General features: G+C 40.6%; 2 protein-coding genes across 10 annotated transcripts in view; one reads left to right on the top strand and one right to left on the bottom strand.

Annotated features, from left to right (window-relative positions):
• Positions 1-1,662: 1,662 nt before the first annotated feature.
• golga2 (golgin A2) lies at positions 1,663-19,737 on the top strand. 3 transcript variants are annotated; one of them, XM_068334326.1, is made up of 27 exons: positions 1,663-1,754; positions 3,055-3,219; positions 6,256-6,408; positions 6,712-6,755; positions 7,007-7,070; positions 8,984-9,043; positions 10,053-10,133; positions 10,555-10,593; positions 10,694-10,756; positions 10,886-10,979; positions 11,101-11,207; positions 11,354-11,412; positions 11,598-11,739; positions 11,910-11,999; positions 12,292-12,399; positions 12,500-12,587; positions 13,114-13,256; positions 13,409-13,627; positions 13,880-13,993; positions 14,164-14,388; positions 14,599-14,698; positions 15,171-15,262; positions 15,496-15,724; positions 15,936-16,097; positions 16,225-16,331; positions 16,450-16,642; positions 16,810-19,737. In XM_068334326.1, exons 1-27 carry the CDS (start codon positions 1,707-1,709, stop codon positions 17,076-17,078), a joined length of 3,258 nt encoding a protein of 1,085 aa, XP_068190427.1. In that variant the 5' UTR covers positions 1,663-1,706; the 3' UTR covers positions 17,079-19,737. The 3 variants fall into 3 exon arrangements, with proteins under 3 accessions (XP_068190427.1, XP_068190429.1, XP_068190428.1); XM_068334328.1 differs by lacking the exon at positions 6,256-6,408; XM_068334327.1 differs by lacking the exon at positions 10,053-10,133.
• A 75-nt stretch (positions 19,738-19,812) lies between these two features.
• The window catches only part of dnm1a (dynamin 1a), a 39,390-nt gene continuing 34,585 nt past the window's right edge, over positions 19,813-24,617 (bottom strand). For 3 of the 7 annotated variants that reach the window (XM_068334283.1, XM_068334287.1, XM_068334288.1), the window contains 6 exons: positions 24,413-24,524; positions 24,134-24,148; positions 23,705-23,875; positions 23,376-23,617; positions 23,003-23,200; positions 19,813-21,306 (listed from right to left, as the gene is read on the bottom strand). In XM_068334283.1, coding sequence (XP_068190384.1) covers positions 21,276-21,306; positions 23,003-23,200; positions 23,376-23,617; positions 23,705-23,875; positions 24,134-24,148; positions 24,413-24,524 — 769 coding nt within the window. In that variant the 3' untranslated portion in view covers positions 19,813-21,275. Of the gene's footprint in view, positions 21,307-22,839; positions 22,877-23,002; positions 23,201-23,375; positions 23,618-23,704; positions 23,876-24,133; positions 24,149-24,412; positions 24,525-24,617 lie in introns of all 7 variants that reach the window. The other 4 variants (XM_068334285.1, XM_068334289.1, XM_068334286.1 and 1 more) reach the window with 3 other exon arrangements.

Genomic DNA, 24,617 nt, shown 5'->3' with positions numbered 1-24,617 from the left:
CTGATTGTCTGCCCATTTCATCAGAAATCACTTGGAATTACAGATACATTAGTAAATACGGTAATCTGACAATGAATTTGAAATCTAGATTTAAGGCTACTGTTTAAGCAATTATATGTTGAACATACACATTTAATTAGTTTTAATACTCTGGGTTAAGCAGGTGACAGCCCACAGCGACAAGTGTATATATTATTTTCTTCTACAAAGGAAAAGTTTAAATGTACCAACTTTATGTAACTGATAGCATAAGCTATGCTTCATATGACTCTTTCAAATGTTTAACCTTATAATAAAGTAGAATCTGATGTAACTTATGTGTGTGTATTACTTTTACTTTTTTGTAGCATGTCATGCTGAATATGACGGAACATGTTAGATTTATTCAAAGGTTCCCAAAAAAAACACGCAATTGGTTTCAAGAATTTGTTCATAATTGGCAATCATTTGCGTGAGATCATTGCAGGGATTCTTCGTTGTCTGATGATACACACTTATTTATAGAATATTTTTACAGTAGGTAACCTATTTTAAGGAAAATATACAAGTTTTGAAAATGAAAATAAAATTTGGAAACAAAAGTTTATCTTATAGATTGTTAGATGTCTAGAATATCAGAACTGAAGCTCTGACATGTTCATTACCTATCACCATCATTCAGTCCCTCTCAATCTAACCAAGACTACTTGGAAGCTACTGATAAGACTTGTTATTTCTGTATATTCTTGATTGGGAATGAAGCACTTGAAGAAGACCCTGACCTTCTCAAATAAACTTCTGACTGAAACATGGGTACTAACCATTTTCATCAAGCTACATAAGTCTGACACTGCTTCCTGGATGTTATTGACACACTTCTTTCTGACAATTAGCATGAGTTATGTACACAGGGAATTATATTTTATTATATTTGTATCGCAACCCGACCCCGGATAAGCGGAAGAGAATGGATGGATGGATGGATGGATGGATATATTTGTGTGTGTGTGTGTGTGTGTGTGTGTGTGTGTGTGTGTGTGTGTGTGTGTGTGTGTGTGTGTGTGTTACTATGAAATACGTTAAGTGTCTTGAATTCTAAAAACTCAAAATGATGAAAGGAAAAGTGTACAAAACTGTGGTGAGACCAGCAATGTTGTTTGATCTAGAGACAGTGTCACTGAGGAAAAGACAGGAGACAGAGCTGGAGGTAGCAGAGATGATGATGCTGAGGTTCTCTTTGGGAGTGACCAGGATGGATAGGATCAGGAAGGTTTACATCAGAGGGACAGCACATGTTTTGGAGATCAAGTCAGAGAGGCCAGACTGAGATGGTTTGGACATGTCCAGAGGAGAGATAGTGAACATATTGGTAGAAGGGCGCGGAGTTTGAACTGCCAGGCAGGAGGCCTAGAGGAAGACCAAAGAGGAGGTTTATGGATGTAGTGAAAGACGACATGAAGGTAGTTGGTGTGAGAGAAGCAGATGCAGAAGATGGGGTTAGATGGAGGCAATTGATTCGCTGTGGCGACCCCTGAAGGGAGAAGCCGAAAGGAAAGGAAGAAGAAGATCATAATAGATGCAGTAAGAATTTCCTAACAAAGTGGACCTCACAAGAAATGTGACGAGTTTATTAGTCGAGGACCTCGGTCACAGCGCCCCCTGGCGGCAGAGACACCATGACAAGCCAAACTGATGACGTGGTTTGGACCGTGTATCAGAGCAGCAGTATGGCCGACCAGAGCAGGCAAACAAAACTCGCTGCAGCTAAGAAAAAGGTAAAACATTTTTCATTTATTCACACGTAATATCACATGGACCACCGGTTCCGTGTCGCCTCCATTAGTTTATATTGTCGGTGTTTTATTTTATCTTGTTATAAAATTGTTTGCGGAGGACGGGTGTTGTCATTACACGTCGTCCGACCTCTGCGCTGTCGCTTATCTCACATCTATCGCTCCTACCGGCTCTTTAATTTCTACCACAGTCCGGTGCTCCCTGTAGGCCTCTATTGGTAGCCATAACTTTCCGTACATTTGTAAAGTCCATGTGGAATTTATAAGCATTTCCAGGATGCCACGTCGTTCAACTAGCCAGTGATATTCTTAACATACTCGTTATGGAATGGAATTTTATTTTTCACTACCGACGTCAAATATAACGCAACTTAACATGGTAACTGAAGCAAGTTAACGTTAGCATACAGGCTAACACGAATAGTTCGGCTGTGTGAGCGTCAAGAATACCCCCTAAAAGCATGAGAACAGCTTCGTATCCTGTCCAAAGAATGGGTTTTTTTTTTAGTTAAAAAATATGTCAAGCCAAGTTGAAATTGAAAACAAACACCAAGCTGGCATTGGTGTACAGCTATGTTAGCTCTAGCGGCACAGAATCACTTGTTCTGTTTTGACAGCTGACACTCTGTCCCGCTGTGAGCTTTAGCTCGGTTTGTTGTTAGGCTAGTAAGAAAGATGGCCTAATCAGCTGTGAAAGGATAGCTCCAGGAAATGACTCCTATGCTCTTCTGCAGGCTTGTAAACGACTGGTAGTGTTGAAAATATGTTGTATTTGGCTGTATTTAAATCCCAGTGTCCTAGAAATAGTATTTCCTATAGTAATCCACTGTGAGTTCTTCTGGCCCTTGACGACAGCTGTGACAGCCCCCCCTTTCCAAGATATATTACATACCCACATGCATAAACTGCAAACTGTATTAATGTTCGTAGTTTGTTGCAAGTTAATGTGTAGTTTGATCTAGAACAGCTATTCATGCAACTGATAGAGGAAATCATGAACATGTTGACAGAGGTTATGTATTTCTTATGTATGAAACATTATCTTTTTGCAGCTGGAGTAGTAGCAGAAAACTGTGACCTCACAGGCTTATTTCAGAGATTCTCATTCATTTCTTCTGGCGAGACTCTCCACTAGTCAGAGATTACTTGTTCTGAACTATATATTTAGAATTAGGGGCCATTCTAGCGGCCCAATGCTGGATTTGTAAGTAAATTTTGTAAAATGGATCTTTGAGATTGTATAGAAGTGCTCACACATTTTATTTTCTTATTTGTTGTACAGCTGAAGGAGTTTCAGCAAAAGAGCTCACCTGGTAATGCTGGAGCAGAGAAGGTCAATCAAGGGGGAGTTGGTGGAGCAGGGGCCAAGAAGAAGAGGAAGGTGAAGGGACCAAATCATCAAGATGTACAAGATGTGCAATCCACAGACAGAAGTTCTCCGGAAAATGTAAGTCAATCCCAGTTTTTGTACTTATTGTCCTGATCATCACACTACTCTTGTTCAAATAACAAACTGTATCTGAGGTTTAAATGTTGTCTCAGTCTGTATTTGAGCCACTGTTACAGCATTAGACAATACCAATACCAGTAGTAGTGATGTAGTAAGAGCAAGGTGGTAGAAAAATAATTTATAAGACCAACATTTCTCTTTGTTATTTGTTTCCTTCAAGTGTAATTACAGTATTTGTTTTGGCATGCTTGGTGAATTTTAAAAGAAAGATTTTGATGGTTACTATAATTCCTTTAAAGGACTTTGTTTTCCCCGTATCCTATTCTGACTGAAGGGACAGAATGTGGACAGATGTACAGTGACTGATCCATATCAAAACACTCAAGTCAATTTCTGACTCATAATTAAATAAGTATCGACACAGTGAATAATCCACCGCATAGTTGTGGTCAACATTAGAATCATGACTTGTATGACTTAATTATACTGTATTTAGTTAAAGGAGAGACGCTTGTATGAGCTGAGTGACACTCTTCACTTGCTATTTGTCTTGCCCGTTTCCTTTAATTATCTAACACAGTTGTTTTATTGGTAAATGGAGACACAAGTAAAGAAAGTTTATCCTGTGATACCTGCACTTAACATTATAACTAGATAAACCTTTTGTATCCATGTCATTTTTGAAGTTGTTAGTGTGTAATTTGTGTGACAGGAATCTGAACTTGTCACAATTTGCTTTGAGTTTCATTGTTTGTTCAGAACGGAGTTCATCTGCTGAAGTCAGAGTGGAATAAATATATTTTGGAATGAAGGATGAATCTATAAATCTATCTGTCTGTCTGTCTATCTATCTGTCTGTCTATATCTATCTATATCTGTCTGTCTATATCTATCTATCTATCTATCTATCTATCTATCTATCTATCTATCTATCTATCTATCTATCTATCTATCTATCTATCTATCTATCTATCTATCTATCTATCTTGAGGAATAAGTAATTACTGACTTGGTTACCATGGTAAATGTGAGCAGTCAGTGATTTACCCTTCCACAAAGGTGACTTTAAAAAAGGCTTCATTTGAGTCTTGATTGCATTAGTGATTTTCATTCTGTTTGCTTACCCTTATCATTCCTTGTATAAAATCCTGCACAAAAGTGAAAATGGTACTTTTGGACACCTTGGTGCACTCTCATTATTGCACTTTCCAGTCACCTCTGAACCTCCTCCTTCCAATATTTCTTGCTAAAACTGCTTCTCCGTTCCTCTGTGTCTAAATTTCTATCACTTTTTAAATCACTGTCTTCCCTTTCACATCTTTTTTATCCTCCACCCATTTCTTCTTTCCTGTAGTTTGACAGTATTCTGAAAGCACTTAGTCAAAGCAATGGACTAGTTCTTCCCCGATATGGCAACAGTCAGGTGAGCCTTTCGCTCTCTCTTTATATTGGTTATTCTGCATTAGTTTTTTTCTACTTTCACATTCCTCTCAATGAAATAGTTTTTCCTCAAGTCGTATTAAATACTGTGCCCTGCTTCCACATATTTTCATTTGTGCCAGAATGCATGGGAGGATCTTGAGTGCAAATTGTTGCATTATAAATAAATCCATTTCCAAAGAGTACATGAAGGATTAAGAGGGCACACTGTCATTTCTCCAAGTTCATCCTGACATTGTTAGTGTTCTTCTAGGTTTCACTGTTTTATACAGAATTTATGTGTGCTATGCAAATTTGGTGCATGAGTCACATTATTTGCATGACTTTGATATTAGTACCTGGTTTCATAATGCGGGCATGAAGTCAGTCTGAGTAATTTGTAATTCCACAATATGTGGGTGCACGATGTGGGCTGTTGGGGTTTTTTTGTTTGTTTTGCTTCTGCATTGTTTGTTCCTCATGGTAAATGCTGATAGGCTAACATTCTTGTACTTTAAAAAACAGTTCATGACCTGTACTTCTGCAGACGTGAAAGTTATAAATGTTTAGAGATAGTTTCCATGAAACATCAAGTTCTCGTGAACATGTGTTGGCCCTCCATTCTACTCTGAGTAGCTCTACCCAGACACAGCAGTTTGACCTCATGTGCAACTCTCTTCGTCCATTTTCTTTCTTCTTCTTCTTTGGCATGACAGGGCTCGAAATTGCGCCCATTTTGGCCGCATATGCGCCCAAATTTTTATCAGTGCGATTATTAAATATATTTGGGAGCACCGGTGCAACTAGGGAAAAAAATCTGGTGCGCCTTTTTTTGTGAGACCGCGGTCCTGCCAGGAAACAATCAGAGCGCAGCTGCGGCTGCTCTCCTGGGCGAGGGAGAGAGGTGCACGGAACGGAGATGGACGGAGCGGTCTCTATCGCTCCGTCAATGCCTTGCTTTTGGGTAGGTGCTCCTAAAGTCTTTGCTGGTGCTACTAACTTCTAAATTTGGGAGCACCAGTGCTACCAAGAAAAAAAGTTAATTTCGAGCCCTACATAATGATGGATTGCAGACCATATTTAAGATTGTCCTTCAGAGTGTGCTGTGTTATAGATGCTGTTTTTGTTATGTCTGTGAAAGGGCTTCATATTATCATTTATTTATTGTCAAAAATGTAATTATTAACTGATAAAATAAATGTTGCTGTTATTAGAAAGTTTAGCATTGATCGATCCAGTTTTACATAATGTTGGCTTTAGTACAACATGATCCTACCCTTTCTCAATGCTTTTATTCTTTAAGTGTTTTATAGAGATACATTATAATACCATAAGTCACAGAGCTTTCATTAAAATGCCCTGTAAAGGATTTACACAATCAAAAGTAAAATTCTTTCCGAGACTGTCGGCCATTATCTTCTCATCTGGAAATATTGAAGTAATTTAGTCACTAATCATAACCGTAATCCAAGTCAGTACAGTTATCAAGTCACTTTTGTGTATTGTGAAGTTTAAGGCATTGTTTGTGGTCTTTCTGTTCCATCATCATAACAGCTTTTTTTTTTTTTTATGGCATTAATCCAGCGTGTGATTTTTGTGTATGTGTCACCTCAGACATTTGCTGACATGGTTACCACGGGGCCCTCGGTTCCTCAGCTGCTGGAGGATTCAGAACTTGAGCCAGGCCATGGCTCAACTGCATCTAACCCTGTTAGGTCTAACACTACTAATAACCCTGAGTCTGTCGGTCACAACACTGATCTGCAGGTGTGTCTCTATCATTTTCTACCCAGTTCCCTGGCGGCTCAAATCTACCAATGTCTTAATCATATAAATCCTTCAAATTCAGGATTACACAGTATTGTGTAACGATTCTTAAGCCCATTGCCAGTTTTGACATTCTTACTAATACGTTTGTGATTAAAATATCTTCTTCTTTCTTTGTGATAATGTACATTGTCATCACATATTTTATTGTATTGCAATTTCTCACTGACTTTTTTCTGTCTCCCCTCTTCTCATTTCTTTTACTTTGTCTATTGCCCTTTCCCTCTTTCTTTTATTCTACAGGACTATCCTGATACCAACGGAAATGAACGTTTCACAGAAAATAGGTGGGTTAATGGTAACTGTTTTTGTCAGTGCCTATGACATCCTAGTATATTTGTGAGAAAATGCACTGTGCAGAACAAAGGTTGTATATTACAGTATAGTTACTGTATAGTATCTTTTATCAAAACAGAAAAAAACTCCCATTTATTCTTGCCAAGATTTTGTATGGTGAGCCAAGAAATGATCACTAATGTAACATAGTTGAATGGTAAATGAGAAGTAATAAACCTAATTAATTATTTCTATCTTGCAGACCGCTGTCATCCACCGAAAGCCTACGACAGCTCTCACAACAGTTAAATGGCCTGGTCTCTGAGGTACAGTGTTAAAACCACTATGTCCTCGCTCTGTCTTTCTCTGTCTCCCCTTGCCTTACATACAATCACAGACACACAACCAAAAACACACATGCCATGCTGTGTTAGGTTGTTAAAAAGAACACACTAGAGATAAACACTTTTAACCAAGATGTGCTGCTTCTATTTTTAGAAGGAATGCACTGGCAGCATTTTTCACATAACCAGTTGTTGCCGGTTGCCATGTCTCTGACAGCATCAACTTTAAGTGATGAACAAGACCAGTCTAATATCTTGTCTGTCTACCTGGGTTTGTTTGGCTCAGTCAGAAGGAAATCTCTTCTGGGACATGGTTATTGTCGACCTTGATGTACAAAAGGGTTAATAACTAGTTGAGAAGCGTACTGATTTTATTATGTCTCATGAATACAAAGCTCATTATTCTTATATTGGTGTCAGAAAATGAATTAAAGTTAAAAATATTAAAATAGATTTAAAAAACTAGTGGCTGTAATTGCGCTATCCGTCCACTAGCTAGAGCATTCATGACTGTGAGTACCTTTAGTAAGCTGTGAATGGCCCTATTCTTATTTCAATGAGAACATTCTGAGCCTCATCAAGGAAACCTGATCACTTTATCACGTTGCCATCTTAGAAAGGAGTCAACATGCATATTAAAAAGCCTGACATTAAAACTGGTTGAATTCATTACTAGTCCACTCAGTTCGAACAAGGCAGATTATTTCCTGATTTGAACTTAGAAGCAGTGACGTTCGTCTTCGTTTATTAAATATTGTTTCGATCGATCGGTAGTCCAGTCGGAGGTGAGGTGCAGCTATTTGCTGTCTAAACAATTTTTAACCAGTTTTTAATGTCAGGCCGCTAATTTACTGGCAAATGCAACGCTGTTTTACTCCTAGAACTGACTTTAACGTCAGTGTCTCACCGCCGTGAATCTCACAGCACATCGCTGCAGACAGAATACACAAGCCTCAATGTACCCCCCCCCCCCCCCCCCCCAGAGCTATCAACTACATTTGTAAATCAGTGCAGCACACCAGGTACCGTTGTGTCTTGATATTTCAGAAAAGGCTGGAAGTTCAGCTTTGAGGGTCTTTCATTCGCCTTTATGCCAGTTTCTCCGTGTGTTTCCGCAAACTAATAGAATTGACCGTCATTAGAATCCAGTACTGACACTCGACAATAGCATTTTTTAGACCAATTAACTTTAAAATGGGTTATTTCCGGCGCCACAGTAGTTGGGAAATACTGAGATCAGTCAGTCAGTCAAACGTTATCAATAGAATTGTTGAAAATTCCCAATGCTTTGCTACGTTGTCGTAGCCGGTCACCGGTGTTCTTCTCAGCAGACTGCTCTGATGTCAAACAGCAGGAGTGAGTCGGCACTTCGGCGACGCCCCTTGACTACCGTTGTTAGAGGGCGTTGTACGGAATACTGTCTGAGGGTGCCCCTGGTGACATAGTGCAGCATGACTGCCGGCTTTTTTTCCCGCGATCTTGTTTTTAACCAATACTAATATCAATATTAATCTATATACAAGGCGCATCGGATTATAAGGCGCACTACAACAGGATTATGAGAAAATTATAGGCTTTTGGGTGCGCCTTATAGTGCGGAAAATACTGTAGTTCTGTTGGCTATTATATTCTTAGATAACATCATGGTGACATGGTTCTTATGGTAATAAATATGCACACAATGGGCAGTAGCAATGTCATCAAAATAATTTTGCGCATAAAAACCATAAGTCAAAATTATTAGTGTGATTGGATCTGTACAATAAGTCAATGACGTAATCATTACAGACCGAATCACGTGGGATATGCTTCAAGGCTACCCAAAGGTTCTGCTTGTAGAACATATTCATTTTCTGTGTTGAAGCGCATTAAGGTTCACCTCTGTGTCATTTCAGTCGTCTGGTCCGTATGTAAATGGAGAAAGTGCATCTTCAGGCGGGGAGAGAGAACTGGAGGTAAAATAGAAATCTAATATTTTCTTTAATCTGAAATGTTGGAATTTGAAACCAAGATTTTTGGTCACAGTTGAAGATTGACTGTGTATCCAGAATTTCCCACCATACCTGCATATCAAGTGAAATCCTAGTTTGTTATGCGATGATGGGAATGAATTGTGTCTTGTAACTATTTTGTTTTTTCAATACCAACATAAAGTGCATCACATGGACTCCGTAAGACAAACCTTGAGCTCAGACTTGACATATCTTGATTTACAGTAATTGATTTAAGCTGCAAATGGAGATTATATTCACATTTATTGCAATCTGATTCTAGAAATGTTAGGACAGTGTGTAGAACAATGCAGGGTAACCTTTAGTGACACCTCCAATAAGGAAATATTTAAATCTAATTGGTAGTTTCACACTCAGTAATGCCAAACCACTTAATTTTTCATTTGCTTTGAAATCCATGAACTATAATCAAGCCAATATAGGTTGCATTACTGTGTTTATTTATGGTATAAACAAATACATCAATTACAATACATCATCGCTTTGAAGCGGGATGTAATAAATCAAATTCCCAAGAAGCGTCTAAATTAGTCCTGCATATTAGCTTCATTAGATGATGTCTCCTATGAATGCTACAGGAAAACATAAAAATGGGAATTCCATCTCTTTTTGCCACTGTTATTTTAAACGACTTTTGGCTCGATCGGAATGGAAAAGGAACGAGGTCATGTGGACCTTGTCTATAGAAAAGATATTTCATGAAGTATCCACTACATTTCAACACCCATCAGATCAACAATCATCATTTTTGTCATTTATTTCTTTCTCATGTCAGTATTAAACACAGATTTTGCGTCACTTGTGAATATATCTGTTGTTTGTTTCAATGTTAATAATGCACATTTAAATCTTTCTCTTCCATGTGTTATTTATTTGACTTCTGCCCATGCACTTTATTCCTCTCCTCTACTTTTTGTTTTTCCTTTCCCGGATGCATGTGTGCACGTGATAGAGTCGGAACCAGGAGTTGGCAGCCGCCCTGGAGTCCAGCAAGCTAACAAATTCTCAGCTCAATACCAAGCTAGACCAGCTGGTAAGAAGCTGTTTGTATGCATGTTTGTGTGATTGGAGAAACCTTCTTCCAGCCATTTCACAGTCTCCACAGTAGTGCATGTGATGTATGCATCCAGCATGTCATCTTGAATAATACACACTGCAAGTATGTATGGTTTTCAAGTTCTTTATTTCCATTCTGGCTAAAATACAGTTCTGCATAATATACTTTCTGAATATGGAGCGTCTGTGTGCTCACTTTGCACACTGATGGACTCCTGATTGTTTTTTGTCCTGTTAAACTATAAACTTCTATGTGGTAATAGGTTCCTTATTTGTGCTATCGTTGTCTATCTAGCGTGCATATGAGATTGATTTTGCCAGAAGTCTATTGATAAAGAAGTGCATTATTTGCTGAGTTGACGAAAGGCATAAATATTTACATATTGTTTATCTGACAGACACAGGAATCTCAAGTGCTCTCAGATCAGCTACAGAAGGTATAGCGTTTTATTTCTTTGTCTGCTTGACTCATTTCCTTCGCCATTTTCCCAGCTGACTAAATTTCATCCTGTCATTGATGAAATTTTTCTCCTTAAGGAACGAAAGGAATTTGAGCAGAGATTTTCAAAAGAGCAGGGAGCCATGCGGGAGCAATTACAGGTATTATCTTATCACATGAATTTAATTATGTGTCACTGAAGAGCAAAAGAGTCTAACAACTTTATACTGACATACAATGGTATGTAACACAAGGTGGTGTTATCTAATCTCATGCTGTGCTCTCCCAAGGTTCACATCCAGACTATTGGTATACTGGTATCAGAGAAAACAGAGCTACAAACAGCATTACAATACACACAACAGGCTGCACGACAGAAAGCAGGTGTGTATTTGTGTACGCATCTGTGTGTTTGTGCTGAAGAGCATTGGAATTATTCTTTCATCAAGATCTTATTTGGAACTTGTTCAGCTAACAATTTGTCTTTGTTTTTGTGTGTGTGTAGCTGAGGCAGATGAACTGAATAACCGCCTACAAACAGCAAAGCAGAGAGTGTCAGAGTTGGAGAGAACTCTCTCCTCTGTCTCAACGCAGCAGAAGCAGTTTGAAAAAGTAAGAGGTGTTGAATTATTGACAAACCCTAACCATCTTAACAGAAGTCACTTGGAGTCATTCCTCATCTTAGATTCTGGGGGGTTTTTCTCATGCAGGAAACATCTCGTTGTTTTTTAAATATATTTTTACTTTCTTGTGTGTAGCACAACAAAGAGCTTGAAAAAGAGAGGGACAACCTGAGGCTGGAAATGTTTAGACTGAAGTAAGTCACTTTATCCCAGCATACATTTTTTCATTTCCACAACACAAGCTTTGGCATTTGTGATGATATTTATAGTCCATCAAAATGCATTAAATATAACAGACGGTATGAGCAAGTCTCCAAAGAACATCAGGACATGATAGTTCAGAATGCTAAACGATCTCTGCATTTGTGTTGGTTTGCAGCAGTTTGAGCGAGGAGTCTAAACAGCAGAACTCAGAGCTGTCAGAGAAGCTAAAGCAGCGCACACAGGAGAATGAAGCCATGAGGCTCGAGGTGCAGGACCTACACAAGAGGCTTGAGATGTCTGAACTCATGTTGCAACAGGTGCACAATGACACAAACACAATGCTGTACATGCACATAAAGTCTCTCGGTTTCTATTAATTAGTGATAGTGATGGATTAATGCCAGATCAAATCAGTGATGAAAACCAGTCTGAAGAATTCCTGACAGTCCAGCCAGATCATTTATTTATCCTTTTTATTGCTCTCCAGTGCTCCAATCAGTCGGATCCTACCAATGCCAATCAACATGTTCAGGTTCTACTAGAAGAGAAGCAGCAGCTGGAGGGACACAATCACCAGGTCTGTTAGCCTAACATTAGTCTTGCTAGTGCCAGTCTGTTGCTCTACAAAATTATTTTTTTTGGAAGTTTGTGGCTCTTTTAGCAGTTTACAGTTATGGTTTTTTTCATGAATGCAGATCAACATAGGGTCTCTTCAACCATTCCTTCATATATATAATAACCACATCAGTGTACTTTTTATTTCATTTTCCTGCCAATACTTGATAGATAAATGTTAAAAGTCATTGTTATAATTTTGTGAACACCAACATTTGTTTGTGGGATACCAACATTTGTTGGTAATGTTGTAGCTGTTGGAGTCCATTGCACAGCTGCGGGCAGAAAGGGACTGCTATGCAGAGCAGATCCAGGAAGAGGGCCGTGTGTGGAAGGACAAAACAGAACAGCTGTTAACGCAGGTAGAAATACAGGATATACATGCTGCCGTCTCCTAAACCTATGAATTAAAGTCATTGGTGTTTTGTTTTGTCAGACTCATTATTCATTTATCTGTGCCAGGTGTCTTTGGTCGCAGAGGAGAGGGACCAAAACATCAGCCGAGTCCAGGAGCTGGAGGCCAGCATCACTGAGCTGAAGAATGTTGCAGGTGAGCGGGTCACACTGCAGACTGATGTTCAACACTGTTGTTAACTAGTGCTTCAATAATGTTACTAATTAACTCTAAGTCAAACTACAGTAATTTTTTTTTTCAGAATGGTAAAATGAATGAGGGTGAATGTAGGATTTAATTGTTAAAGGTTGAAAGGTTAGCAAATAAGCTCTGCTAAGTTTTCTATGAGAGAGAGAGAGAGTGACAGAGAGAGAACTGGTGTAACACAAGTGTATACATCATTTTCTGTCGCCTCTAAGGGCAGCAGTGAGGCTCTGAATAAGTCCTCCTCTGGCTTCTAGGGTCATCATTCAAAAAACAATTAAGACATATTAACATGCTTTCCTAGATATATCTAAGAAGGATAATGTTACACTAGGAATTAGCATTAAAAATATAACAAACACACAACATAAATATATTGTTCATAGTTGTTTGAATATGAATTAATGCCGTATTGATGCCCAAGAGCTGAAATTCCAGTTTCTAATATTTGAACTATACTGTTTTCTTCACCCTTCAGCCTTGTTGTCCCAGGAGAGAGACGCTCAGGTTCATGCAGAGCCTCAGTCCTCAGGGCCATTAGAGAGCGAGGCGGCTCTGCAGGAGGCTCTCAACACTCTCCAACAGGAAAAAGACACCCTCACTGCACAGTACCAGGCACAGGTATATGGTACACTGATGCTCGCTTCAGCCTCTCTAGTTGATCACAATCATTGTATAATCTGTAGTGACATTATGGTCATTCAACCACAGCATGTGGAAGTTACCCTCTTTGTTGGGTTTTTGTAATCGTTTGTTTTATCTATTTCTCCCAGCTGCGAGACAACGAGCAGCTGAGCCGCCTGTGTGCAGAGCAGGAGACACGTCTCGGGGAGCTGGAGCTGAAGGTGGAGAGCCAGGTACAGGAAGAGGAGGACCGCCGGCGGATGTTGGAAGATGTTCAGTCAGACAAGGCCACCATTAGTCGTGCTCTCACCCAGAACCGTACCCTTAAGGACCAGCTGGCTGAGCTGCAGAACGGCTTCGTCAAAGTGGTGAGGCTGGAAATCCTTCTGTCCACCCGTGCAATAATGACATATTTTGAAATAACTCTTCAAATAATTTGTCTGAAATGCAGCTTGTTTCTCAGTTTATCTTTGTGTATTTCTATTTAGTAATTGAACTAAGCTTTGACTAACATCGCTATAACGATAAGTTGACCGACTTTTAGAGTACATTCATTTCAAGTTTTTCTTCAGAAGTTTGCAGATTACCGCCTTAAAGCCAAAGTCCCTTCATTTATACAGACTAACGAGAATATGGAGCTGGCGAACGCCATCCAGTCAGAGCAGCATGTGAAAAAGGAGCTGGCTCGCAGAATGGGTGAACTACAAGAGGAACAGCACAACATCAAGGAGCAGGTAGAACACACACACACACACAGTCTTACTGGCACTTAAAACACTAACTTCAGTGCTTCAGTGTTTTCACTGTGCAGCCTTTGGGTCTTACGCAGTCAATGTGAATTTCATTTCAACACTGTCTTTATATACTTGGCATTTATTTTCTTCCTTTTTTCTCTTGTTTCCAGCTTGAACTAAAAACTAAGGAGACTCAGGATCTGATGGAGCAGAGGAACCAGGTGGCAGCGCACCTGCAGCAGTACTGTGCTGGCTACCAGTCCTTGGTATCAGAGAGGGAGCAGCTCCAACAACAGTACCTGACACATATCCAGCTCATGGACCGGCTGCAGCACGACGAAAGCCAGGGCCGCGTGCAACTGGAGATCAGTCACCATCAGCTCCAACAAGCACAGGTGTGGATTTTAGGAATAGGACCTTGTTAAATAGATGATTTTTTAAAATACAGTTATCCTATTGCTTGTAGTCTTTTAATAAACAGCCATTGCAAATATGCTGAGTCTGCTTTGAAGCTGTTTTAAAGAAAAGTAAATATTATATATGACCCCTCAAAATGTGTAACCTGTTCCTCATGATGTTTGATTCTCTCCATCTCCCCCATACAGGAGCAGTTGGAGCTACTAGTAAGAGATAATGAGCAGCTAAAAGCTGAAGTGAGGGAGCTGCTCAACAGCTCAACATTTGCTTCATCGTCCAGAGATGAAGGTGAGATTTAGTTCCCTTAACACCAAAGAGGAGGTTTATGGATGTAGTGAAAGAGAACATGAAGGTAGTTGGTGTGAGAGAAGAGGATGCAGAAAGCAGTGTTAGATGGAGGCAACTGATTCACTGTGACGATCCCTGAAGGAAAAAGCCGAAAAGAAAAGAAGACACCTGTGAAACACGTGCTAATCAATATACTGTAATTACTCAAATAACTATTATGTTGTTTAACTTTGTTAACTTGACCATAAATAGTGGATGCTGTAGTCTTGGACACAGGTTCAGTGAGACAAAGCTTATGACCATTCATAGCTTAGCTTGTGACCCAGCAGTTACAAGCTAACCCGCCTACAGGCAAGAATGCAATATTTGTGCCACTTGTGGGAAATGAGGATTATAGACAGAAATTTTTTAGTTAAGAAAACAAATCAAAAATATTTTTTAAATTATGTTAATAATTTTGTTATTTTATCAGGTGATGGAGTGGAAAGTCAGTCTTTGCAAGAGACCCCACTGATGTCCTCTTCCATAGTTATCCCAGAAGACTTTGAGACCCAGAAAGAATTGGTGAGAAAGGCACTGAATGGTCTTCCCTAAACACCAAAGATCTTTGTTTTCATTTGCATTGCCTTTTGAGATGCACAAAGGTCTAAAATGAGTTTAAAATCGGCATGTACACCGTACGCCATGTGCCATATCAGCATATGTAGTAGCAATCAGTGGTAAATTAAATGCATGTATGGTTTTGCAAAGTGTTGTCTCCACCCTTAATGGCAAATTCATTCGTCTTCCGGTTGCAGGAGGAATTTATCCGAGGAGCATTGGCTCAAGTGGAGATGGAAAGGGACGAAGCCCGAAGGCAGCTGGAGGAGGAGCACAAACTCCACATGGCAGCCAGGCACCAGACGGCTGTGGCCCTCAGCCTGGAGCAGCAGTCCCACAGCCACAAACCAGTTCAAGAGCCACTTCACAAGCACGACCACACTCAGGACCATCATAGTCACTGTGAACACAGTCACGAACATTCAGGTGACACTTGTATAATTTCATTCTATATGATGTTATAAATTAAATGCTGATCTAAATTTAAAATTTCCTCGTAATGTTGAAATGCTCTTTAGTTGTCAAAGAACCCTCCCCCTCTCAAGGCTGATGGTATTTAATAATGACCTTTATCCTGTAGATTAAATACAGATATGTTGACTGTGTTAACCTGCTCTGTACCTTCCACACTTTCCAGAAGGAGGAATACCAGTGGAAGTTCATCAGGCCTTGCAAGCTGCCATGGAGAAGCTTCAGCAGCGTTTCACGTCCCTCATGCAGGAGAAAGCCGACCTGAAGGAGAGGGTGGAGGAGCTGGAGCACCGCTGCATCCAACTGTCTGGAGAAACTGACACTATCGGTGAGAGGGGAAGACATTGTTGTTTTAAAAAATTCTAATATTTTCATATTTTTACAACAACGTGTAAAAAAAAAACCCTCAATGTCAACAGTGTAATTCATATTTTATCCTCTGCTTGTTTTTTCAGGAGAGTATATCGCCCTGTACCAGAGCCAACGGGCCATCATGAAGCAGAAGCACTATGAAAAGGAGCAGTACATTAGCATGCTAGCCCAGGACAAGGAGGAGATGAAGGTGATGTGACTAAACAATATTTCTGATTGTCATGTCATTATGCTCCATATACAGTAGGTGACTAATGTGTTTGTGTATCTGTTCTTATGCGACCGTCACCCCTCCGCTGTCCCATCAGGCGAAGCTGGCAGAACTGCAGGATCTGGTAATGAGACTCGTGGCAGAGAGGAACGACTGGTACAGCCGCTACAGTTCAGCCGTGGCCAGCACGGTCACGGCAAACCCTGACCTGCTTCCTGTTGGCCAGGATCACATCCACCTGGAACACCAAGCCTTCTCACACACAGAGCTTAATGCTGCTAGTGGAGAAGGTAGGCTCGAACACCACCGCTGACAGGAATGTCACAGAGAATTAGTCTACAACTAATTTTAAAAATACTTCAGCTTATTAGCATATTTTCTTACCTAGTACAAAACTTAAAATATAGCTGAGGCTGATTTTTTTAATGAACAAATATATTTGACCTCCCTATTGCAGAAGCCATGGAGGTCATTCCTCTGTCAGAGCCCACCCCAGGCCAGGAAGTCCCCTCTTCCAGGAGGTTTCTGACCAGTTCAGTCCAGAGTGACCCCAAGTCCCAAGGGCCCAAAGAGGACGGCACGGCTCAGCAGATCATGCAGCTGCTGCAGGAGATCCAGAACCCTCAGGGAACACAAAGATCGGCGCCATTCCTCGGGGAGAACCCCTGCATCCCTTTCTTCTACCGGCCCGATGAACAGGACGAGGTCAAGATCCTGGTGGTGTGATGCATGTGTGAGACGCAGGCTGGTGTGCTCGTCTGTGTGTTTGTGTAAGATATTGGACATGTCTTGAAGTCTGCGGAATATTATCCACCACAGTTTACCATACCTGCATTTATTTATGATTTTCACAGATACCTGGAAAACTGGTCACAGATATGTGAATGTCTTTGACTCCACTAAATTCAGTCGCCCCTTGTCTGTTTTCTGTTTGATGTTTTGTTTGTTTGTTTTTTCAATACTCTGCTCAGAGGAGATACAAAGTCTTCCTTCATGCAATCTGATTATTCTTCTTTCTACAGTTTTCAGTTCCCATCCTTCCAAACATCTCCTACATAAGTGCAATACAGGGGCTGAATGTCCTCCCCGCTCGCTGATAAACTTCAATTAAACTCACATTTGCAGCCTTTTTTGTTTTACAACTTTATTTGGCGCAGAATTCAATTTTACGCCATTGTATAAATACCAAAAAAGAGCACCATGTTTGAATGTATTAAGGATATTTACTGGTATGTTTGTACAAAGACGAAAGGAGAGGAGAATCAATGGTGGTGAAAGGGAGGAGAAGTGATGAAGAGTGAGGAAGGAATTAAGGCTAGGGGCGAAACCCAGGTGCTGTGTCAAAGACGAGCTCATGGGTTATGTGTTCAGGTTCAGGAAGGTGGGGGCAGGTATCACATACTGGTAGTGTTCCTTGAGATAACGTTTGTCTACTTTTTTTTCCCCTGCAAACACTGAAATTGAGTTGTAAGTTTGTACAGTGCGAAATGTTAATATATGTGAATCATTTGTGTTTGCGATGTCAAACATCCTGTACGACTGAGAGGAGTCACCGATGTTACAAAAAGGTGGTTTCTGAGTCATTGGGGGGGGTGGATGCAATTTAAAGACTCATGAAGAATAAAAGTGGTTTAGTCCAAATTAGAAAGACATTATTGTCTTGTCAGAAGCAGAGGAGAAGTGCACCGTGTCAAAATACGGCGTCTGGGGTTTGGTGCAAGATGCTGCTTTTTAGCTTAGCCGTTAGCGTGATAGAAACCCAGTGGCGGTCACTTTAATATACAGGAATGGTGTTGGAATATCTTTACCTGCGCACATCAATCTACTTCCTCTGAGATGTTTGGCTGGTTTCATCACAAACTTACAATCTCATTAGTAGTGCGCTAACTTCTGTTTAACGGGGTCTTTAATTTCTAATTTTACTTCAGAGCGTCTTGTTTCGTTACTCTTGTGTATTAGTTGAACATATCGCAGATGATTTAAATCCTTTACAACTGGATGGGGTGAGTGCATGTGAAGCATTTGTGATGCCTCATTGTCTGAAGTTACATTTGTTGAACTTTTTTACAGAGTTCTGCCAGATCATGTAGTCTGATTGCACTATTACTGTACAGAGATTCTCTTTCAGCTCTGCCCGACATTTCTACCATGGAGAAAAGAAGAATCCTGTGAAGCCACTCTGTTGAGCTGAGGATTCTGGTAGAAACCGGTTCATTTTTTGCGTTTGTGTGCGCGAGCAAGAGTTGAACCTGGAGATTAGAGATTGTTGTGTAAATATGAAATCCAGATGACACTAATGAGGTCACTCACTTCAAGAAGTCACTAGGTTTTTTTTTCCCCAAAAAAGAGGGACCAATCACAAATTTGATTCAAAAACCATAAAACAAAATAAGTCAAATTTGTCACATTTATATTTTGTAACTCATGAATTTGTCAACCACACTTGAATCCATACATCTTTGGGCATTAAAGAAAACATACGTAGGATCCCAACATTTGAACTTACCTCGTACTTTTTCTAAAAAAGAAACCACATTCTCTGGATGAATGAATTGACAATGCAACTCTTAGTTCTTAGTTATCAAGGACATGAGAGTCCAGTTACATGAATGAATTTAAAGTCTAAGGTCTTTTCTGTTGTGTTTGCTTTGAAGTAGAGAATGTAATTTCTCATTTATTAAATGACACACTTGATATTTAGCACTAAAAGCAACACAGATCTGTAAAAGTAAATTCTGGTACAACAGGAAGCCAAATGTGAATATGGATATAAGGTATGTGGCGTTCTTTGGCGCTGGACTGATCTCATACCTAACCTTTAAGATTCCTCTTCGCTTTTTACAGAATCATGCCACACAGCATGATGCTAAGTTCATCTAATTTCTCTGTAGAGTGGGAGCCAAAAGGCAAAATATACGGTAAAATTCTGTAGATGTTGTTCTGGGGCTTTTAAATAATGGATTAAATGACTTCCCATACTCTCTAATTTACTGTTAAATCTCTGAAATAAAATCAATAGGAATGCATTTATTGGTGGTGTATATACTGTACCTGTGTAACATATGTATATTCATTATGCCTGGTGTGTGGAGGAAGCTGCTCTGCCATGCTCACTGGTGGTGTGGACTGTATGTCTGTTCAGAGTTGGGGCATTGGTAATTGCTGACTGGCTGTGGTTTAATACAAAGATTGAATAAAAAAAGAAATTATTCTATTTATTTGGAATAAGTTAGTGTCTCAACTAATGAGTTTTATGTAAAATAGAAGAGTGTCAGATGGAAATGAAGGAAATTTGTTAGAGGGCTGCTTCTGACAGAAGCTTAATGATTTTTTTTCCCTTGAGTAATATTTTCTCCCCTTTTCCTAAATAAAACTGATTGAGCAACTTAAAGTGCATCTACATTTCTTTATCATACTTATCATACCCACCATTAAGACAGACCAAGGGAAGTTTGGTCAGTACACTGAGGTCTTTAATGTGTTGTCAGAGAAAACAATCATCATTCCATTCACAGCAGTCTGAAGGAAGGCGACACATTTTCATGGTTCGTCTTGTTCTTCAACACCAAAAAAAAGAAGACAAACACCACCCTGCTACCTGCCAGTGCCCGTATATATCATACCTATGTCCTTATAGTCATTTATTCATCATTTAAATAGTCACAATTTCCATATATTGAAGACTACAATCTCTAGACATGAGATACACCACACATATACATAATAACACATTAAAATATGTCCATTATAAACTTACTGCCAAATAAGATGTCATTTTGCAATGTGTTTGAAATACAGAGATGCACAAGGAACTGTCGGAATAGGTGAGGTTAAAAAAAACATGGACGTAAAGAGGAGGGGGGTGTTTGTCACACCGACGGTGGTGGAGCTGACCGGGTGGAGACAGCGATGTTAGGGTGGAGCAGGAGCGTTTGATAGTTTAATGCATAGACTGAAGATGCTTTCTTGCTCTCACTCACCCACGTGACCACTGAGAGGAGAGAGGAAAGAAAACAAGAAAACAAAGTTTAAGTTGAAATGTGGCCAAATGCTGACTGAGAAACAGTCCATGTTAAACCAATAGGGACTCATTTTTTCTGTTGAAAGAAAAATACATCTTTAGATGCTTTCTGACTGGAGGAAGGGTTAGAAGGTGTGGGAGCAGACTGAGTGATTGATGGATTGATGCTTTATAGGTGAAATAAATCTGGATAGATTTTAGAGGAGAGGAGGCTGATGAACTGAAATGCTGTTTTGACATTTTTGGTGATACATTTTTTCAAATTAAAGCAAATAAAAAATAAAAAACAACATAAAGTAAATCTCAATAAAGAAGAAGAATTAACAGCCAGAGTACAAGTTAGAAATCCTAAATTCACAAATGTGTCCCACCTAAGGTTTAATAGCAGGAGCAAATATTCTATTTGCTTGATACACTATAAATGTGTGTGTGTGTGTGTGTGTGTGTGTGTGTGTGTGTGTGTGTGTGTGTGTGTGTGTGTGTGTGTGTGTGTGTGTGTGTGTGTGTAAGCATACACTAAAAATTATTTCTCATAATCTCTACATTGTCTTATTAAATTCTGAGGGTTGCAGCATGTTCCTACAGCAGTCATGCACATGTGTATTCAAGTATTCTGCATCTCTGTGTGAACAGGTGTGTGTGTGTGTGTGTGTGTGTGTGTGTGTGTGTGTGTGTGTGTGTGTGTGTGTGTGTGTGTGTGTGTGTGTGTGTGTGTGTGTGTGTGTGTGTGTGTGTGTCAGGGTGTAGAAGTGGCTTTGTTCTAAGGGGAAAAGGAGAAGGGATCCAGCTCGCTCAAGTGTGGCAGGAAACGACAGGAGGGTGGCGCTGTTGCCCAAGGTGCCTCGCATCCAGAGGAGAGACGGACTGATGGAGGTGGGGGTAGGAGGGAGGAGCTCGGAGGTCTAATGGGTTGGAGAAGGTGGGGGTCTCCGACTGCCGGGGACACACAAACACACAGGATACAAAGAAGAGAGCATAGGAACAAGTTGGATTAGCGATCCCTTCATTTAAAGCTCCAGTAATTATTCTTAGGCCTATTTATTTTCATATCAAGGCCCCCCATGTGTAAACTCATGCGCATACACAGAACTACACCCTCACACAGACAACCAGCTATATGGAGGGAGACCTGCAATACATCACAAAGATATCAGGGTCACCTAACCTGGAGACAATGCATACAGTAATACTCATATGTCATCCAATAGAGTAATAAACACTGCTTATACACTGATATAAGGTCTATGAATGGTCACATGTTGTGGCTACAAAGACAAAAAAAAATGGAAAGTGTCAAAGCAGGATGTTGTTTAGATTCATTTACATTTTTTTACTCACTTCATAACAGTAGTTTAAGATTTAATAAGAGACAAAGGTGGTAAAGATATAGCTGCCTAAGGGAATGCCTGTCAGGAAACATCATGGTCAACAATAACACAACACAAACAACAAAATCTTGAACTTTTGGACAATCCTTTCCAACCGGTTCATTTTTCCATCACAAGCTAAGGAGTAACTCTCAAAAGTTGTTGCAAACACACACACACTGTATCTGAACCAGGTGTGTGTTTGCCCATGCAGCGCTCATAAGAAAAAATAAAAGTGAGAGAAGTCATGCAGCCAGAGATGAGAAAAGGAGGAAGATGGTGATGATGGTGGTGGTGGTGGACAGTACCCAACGTACCACAGACGCTAGTCCTCACTGGTCAGTGATAGTGATTCTGTGGAAGCAACCACAGTCACACGAGGGACGGAAAAGAGGGGTGAAGAGGAGGAGAAGAGAAAGAAACGCAAACGGTTACAGAACAGGAAACGTCACAAGTGTGCAGCTCTCAGGACGGACCAGGGTGAGGGAGACGAATGCTTCACTTTTTGAAATTTTGAATTAGGCTTTTTGACGTAGCGTTGCTCGTCAATATGAGGGGTTTTATTTAATCTATATATTTATAAGAAAAGAGACAAGCTGCTGCTTTATCATCTAACGAGTTCAGGTTACAAAAAGTTATCTAGCTCGCAAACGTAGGTGTGAACAAGGTTGGTGTGGAATCTCGTTCATCAGGTCACGGTGATCCTTGAGAGGTCGGATCTAAAGCGACTGGACGGTTTAACGGACGATTCGGATTGACTCAGATTCATCCTTTCTAGGATTAGAGGATGACACCTGGTGGTTTTTACAACTGCAGAAGTGTAAAGCTCATTTTAGTCCCGGGGGAGAGCGGTGAGGTGGATGGAAGTGATGGAGGGGGAGTGTTAGCTTTCATTGGTGAGGTTTAAAAGTGGGGTGAATTTCCAGAGTGGAAGGAGAAAGGGTGGAAAGAAGTCTTGGTAAAAGGAAGTATTCAAACATTTACCCTAACCAAGAGAAGAGTCAAGTGATCACGAGTCAAACGAAGGTCTATCCGTCTATTTAGGGATCATCTATTCACCTATTCTCTATCACCACAAGGCACCTTTCACTTCATTTACCTCCGTTATCTCCTCACGCAGCTGTCCTCATATCCCCCTTAGCAACAGAGAGCATCCACACTTCAGGTTGTCGTAATGTTACAGGCTTTGCTTTGAACTGAGTGAAACACGATGGGATGTGAAGAAGGACTACTCGTTGGGAAGACCTTATGTTTCCACTCACCTGGGCACACTTGGGGGTGCGCGGTTAGGTCGGGACGGAACGGTGGGCGGCGGCCCGCTGTAAAGGTCCGGAGACGCACCGGGGCGAGATGGAACGGGGGGTCCGCCAGCAGACGGGGGCCCAGGCGGGGGCCCACGGGAGACTGGGCGAGCCGGAGGTGGAGCCCTGCGGTTTGGGGTGGGACTAGTGGCTGGAGACCTGGAGGAGATGGAGACGGGAATTATTCTGTGAATTTTTCCATCACATCAATGCCTTTTTTTTTTTAATCCATATTGTCACCACACTTTCAATACATGAATCATGTGATTCTTCCACCTGTTCAATCTAATCATGTGATGATGCAAATACTCTTTCTACTCTCATTGTGCCTCACCGTCCTCCAGAGCCGCCCCGCTGCACCTGCAGCCAGGAGTCGTCCACCGGAGGCGGCATGGCGGTGCTGATGGTGGATGTGCTGATGTCACCGATGATGCTGAGGGCCTCCCGCAGAGCATGGTACATCCGCAGCATCTCATCACGGTGCTGAGCCTGCTCCTGAGACTCCTCCATCAGCGAGTTCTGGTCGCCACACGAGTAAAGCTGAGCCAGCAGTTCGGCATTGATGAATTCTTTTGTCTGGGAAAGTAAACCAGAGATACTTTTCTGGTAAATGTCTTCAGCTGCGTTTGAAGGAGTCTGAAAGACACTCAGTTGAGGACTCACGTTGTTAATCATGAGATGCATGATGGTTTTAGGCATCAAATCTCGGACGGTCTTGTTGACGATGGCCATGTAGGAGTCGACCAGGTTGCGGATGGTCTCCACCTGCCTCTCCAGCTGAGGATCCATGCTGTGCATTAAGTTGTCGGAGCCATTTTCATCACCGCCGTCGCTCTGTGGAGATGGATGAAGGAAAGTAGAAGATAAGAGGCGACCAGCAATGGGAACAATTTAGCAAATGTTCCATCCACAAAGGCTTTCTCGATCAAAATCCATGTTTCTTATTTCTGTCAGTCAGTCGCGCAAGATGGCAAACAGATACGAACATAAATCATCAGAACTTAAAACACTGTTCCGACATAAATGGAAGAAATGTCAAATAAAAGAAATAAAAAAGATGAAAATCCAGGATGCAGACAAAAAACAACATACCTTTCCTTCCTTCTCCTATCAGGTCAAACAGCGATGAAGAAAACAGACAGTGAAAAAGGACACACAGGGTCACATGTGAGACTCCAAATAAACATCACCATCAACCACTAACTTGCTCTACTTCTGAATAGTTGTGGTGGTTTCCAAGTAGTATTTTGTTGCATATGTCTTGCAATCGATTAATTCAAAGAGAAATTTCCACTAATGTAGAGCAGAGAGGAGAGGAGAGTAGGACTAATGTGATAACAAGTAAAGAAAAAACACTTTAAAAGGTCCTACCGTGACCCGCTCGGGGTAAACACCCGCTCTGAGGAAGGAGGCCTTCCAAGCATCCACGTCTTCTTGGCTCTCACAGGCCAGCTCCAGCTGACGGTAGTCCTTATACACATTTCTGCAGATGCATGCGATCGAAACCAAATGTTTATTATTTAATCTCTAAAACATACAGCCTACAACTAACTGTATTTTTAATTGTGCATTTTGC

The sequence above is a fragment of the Antennarius striatus genome, chromosome 15, assembly GCF_040054535.1.
Source record: "Antennarius striatus isolate MH-2024 chromosome 15, ASM4005453v1, whole genome shotgun sequence".
NCBI classification, from domain to species: Eukaryota; Metazoa; Chordata; class Actinopteri; order Lophiiformes; family Antennariidae; genus Antennarius; species Antennarius striatus.
This window is presented reverse-complemented; position numbering and strand designations above follow the sequence as displayed.

Coding starts and splice junctions, on each gene's coding strand:
- golga2 (XM_068334326.1), top strand. CDS start 1,707: ATGGCCGACCAGAGCAGGCAAACAAAACTCGCTGCAGCTAAGAAAAAG. Junction 14,699..15,170: donor TTCATCGTCCAGAGATGAAG/GTGAGATTTAGT, acceptor TTATTTTATCAG/GTGATGGAGTGGAAAGTCAG. Junction 15,263..15,495: donor TTGAGACCCAGAAAGAATTG/GTGAGAAAGGCA, acceptor TTCCGGTTGCAG/GAGGAATTTATCCGAGGAGC.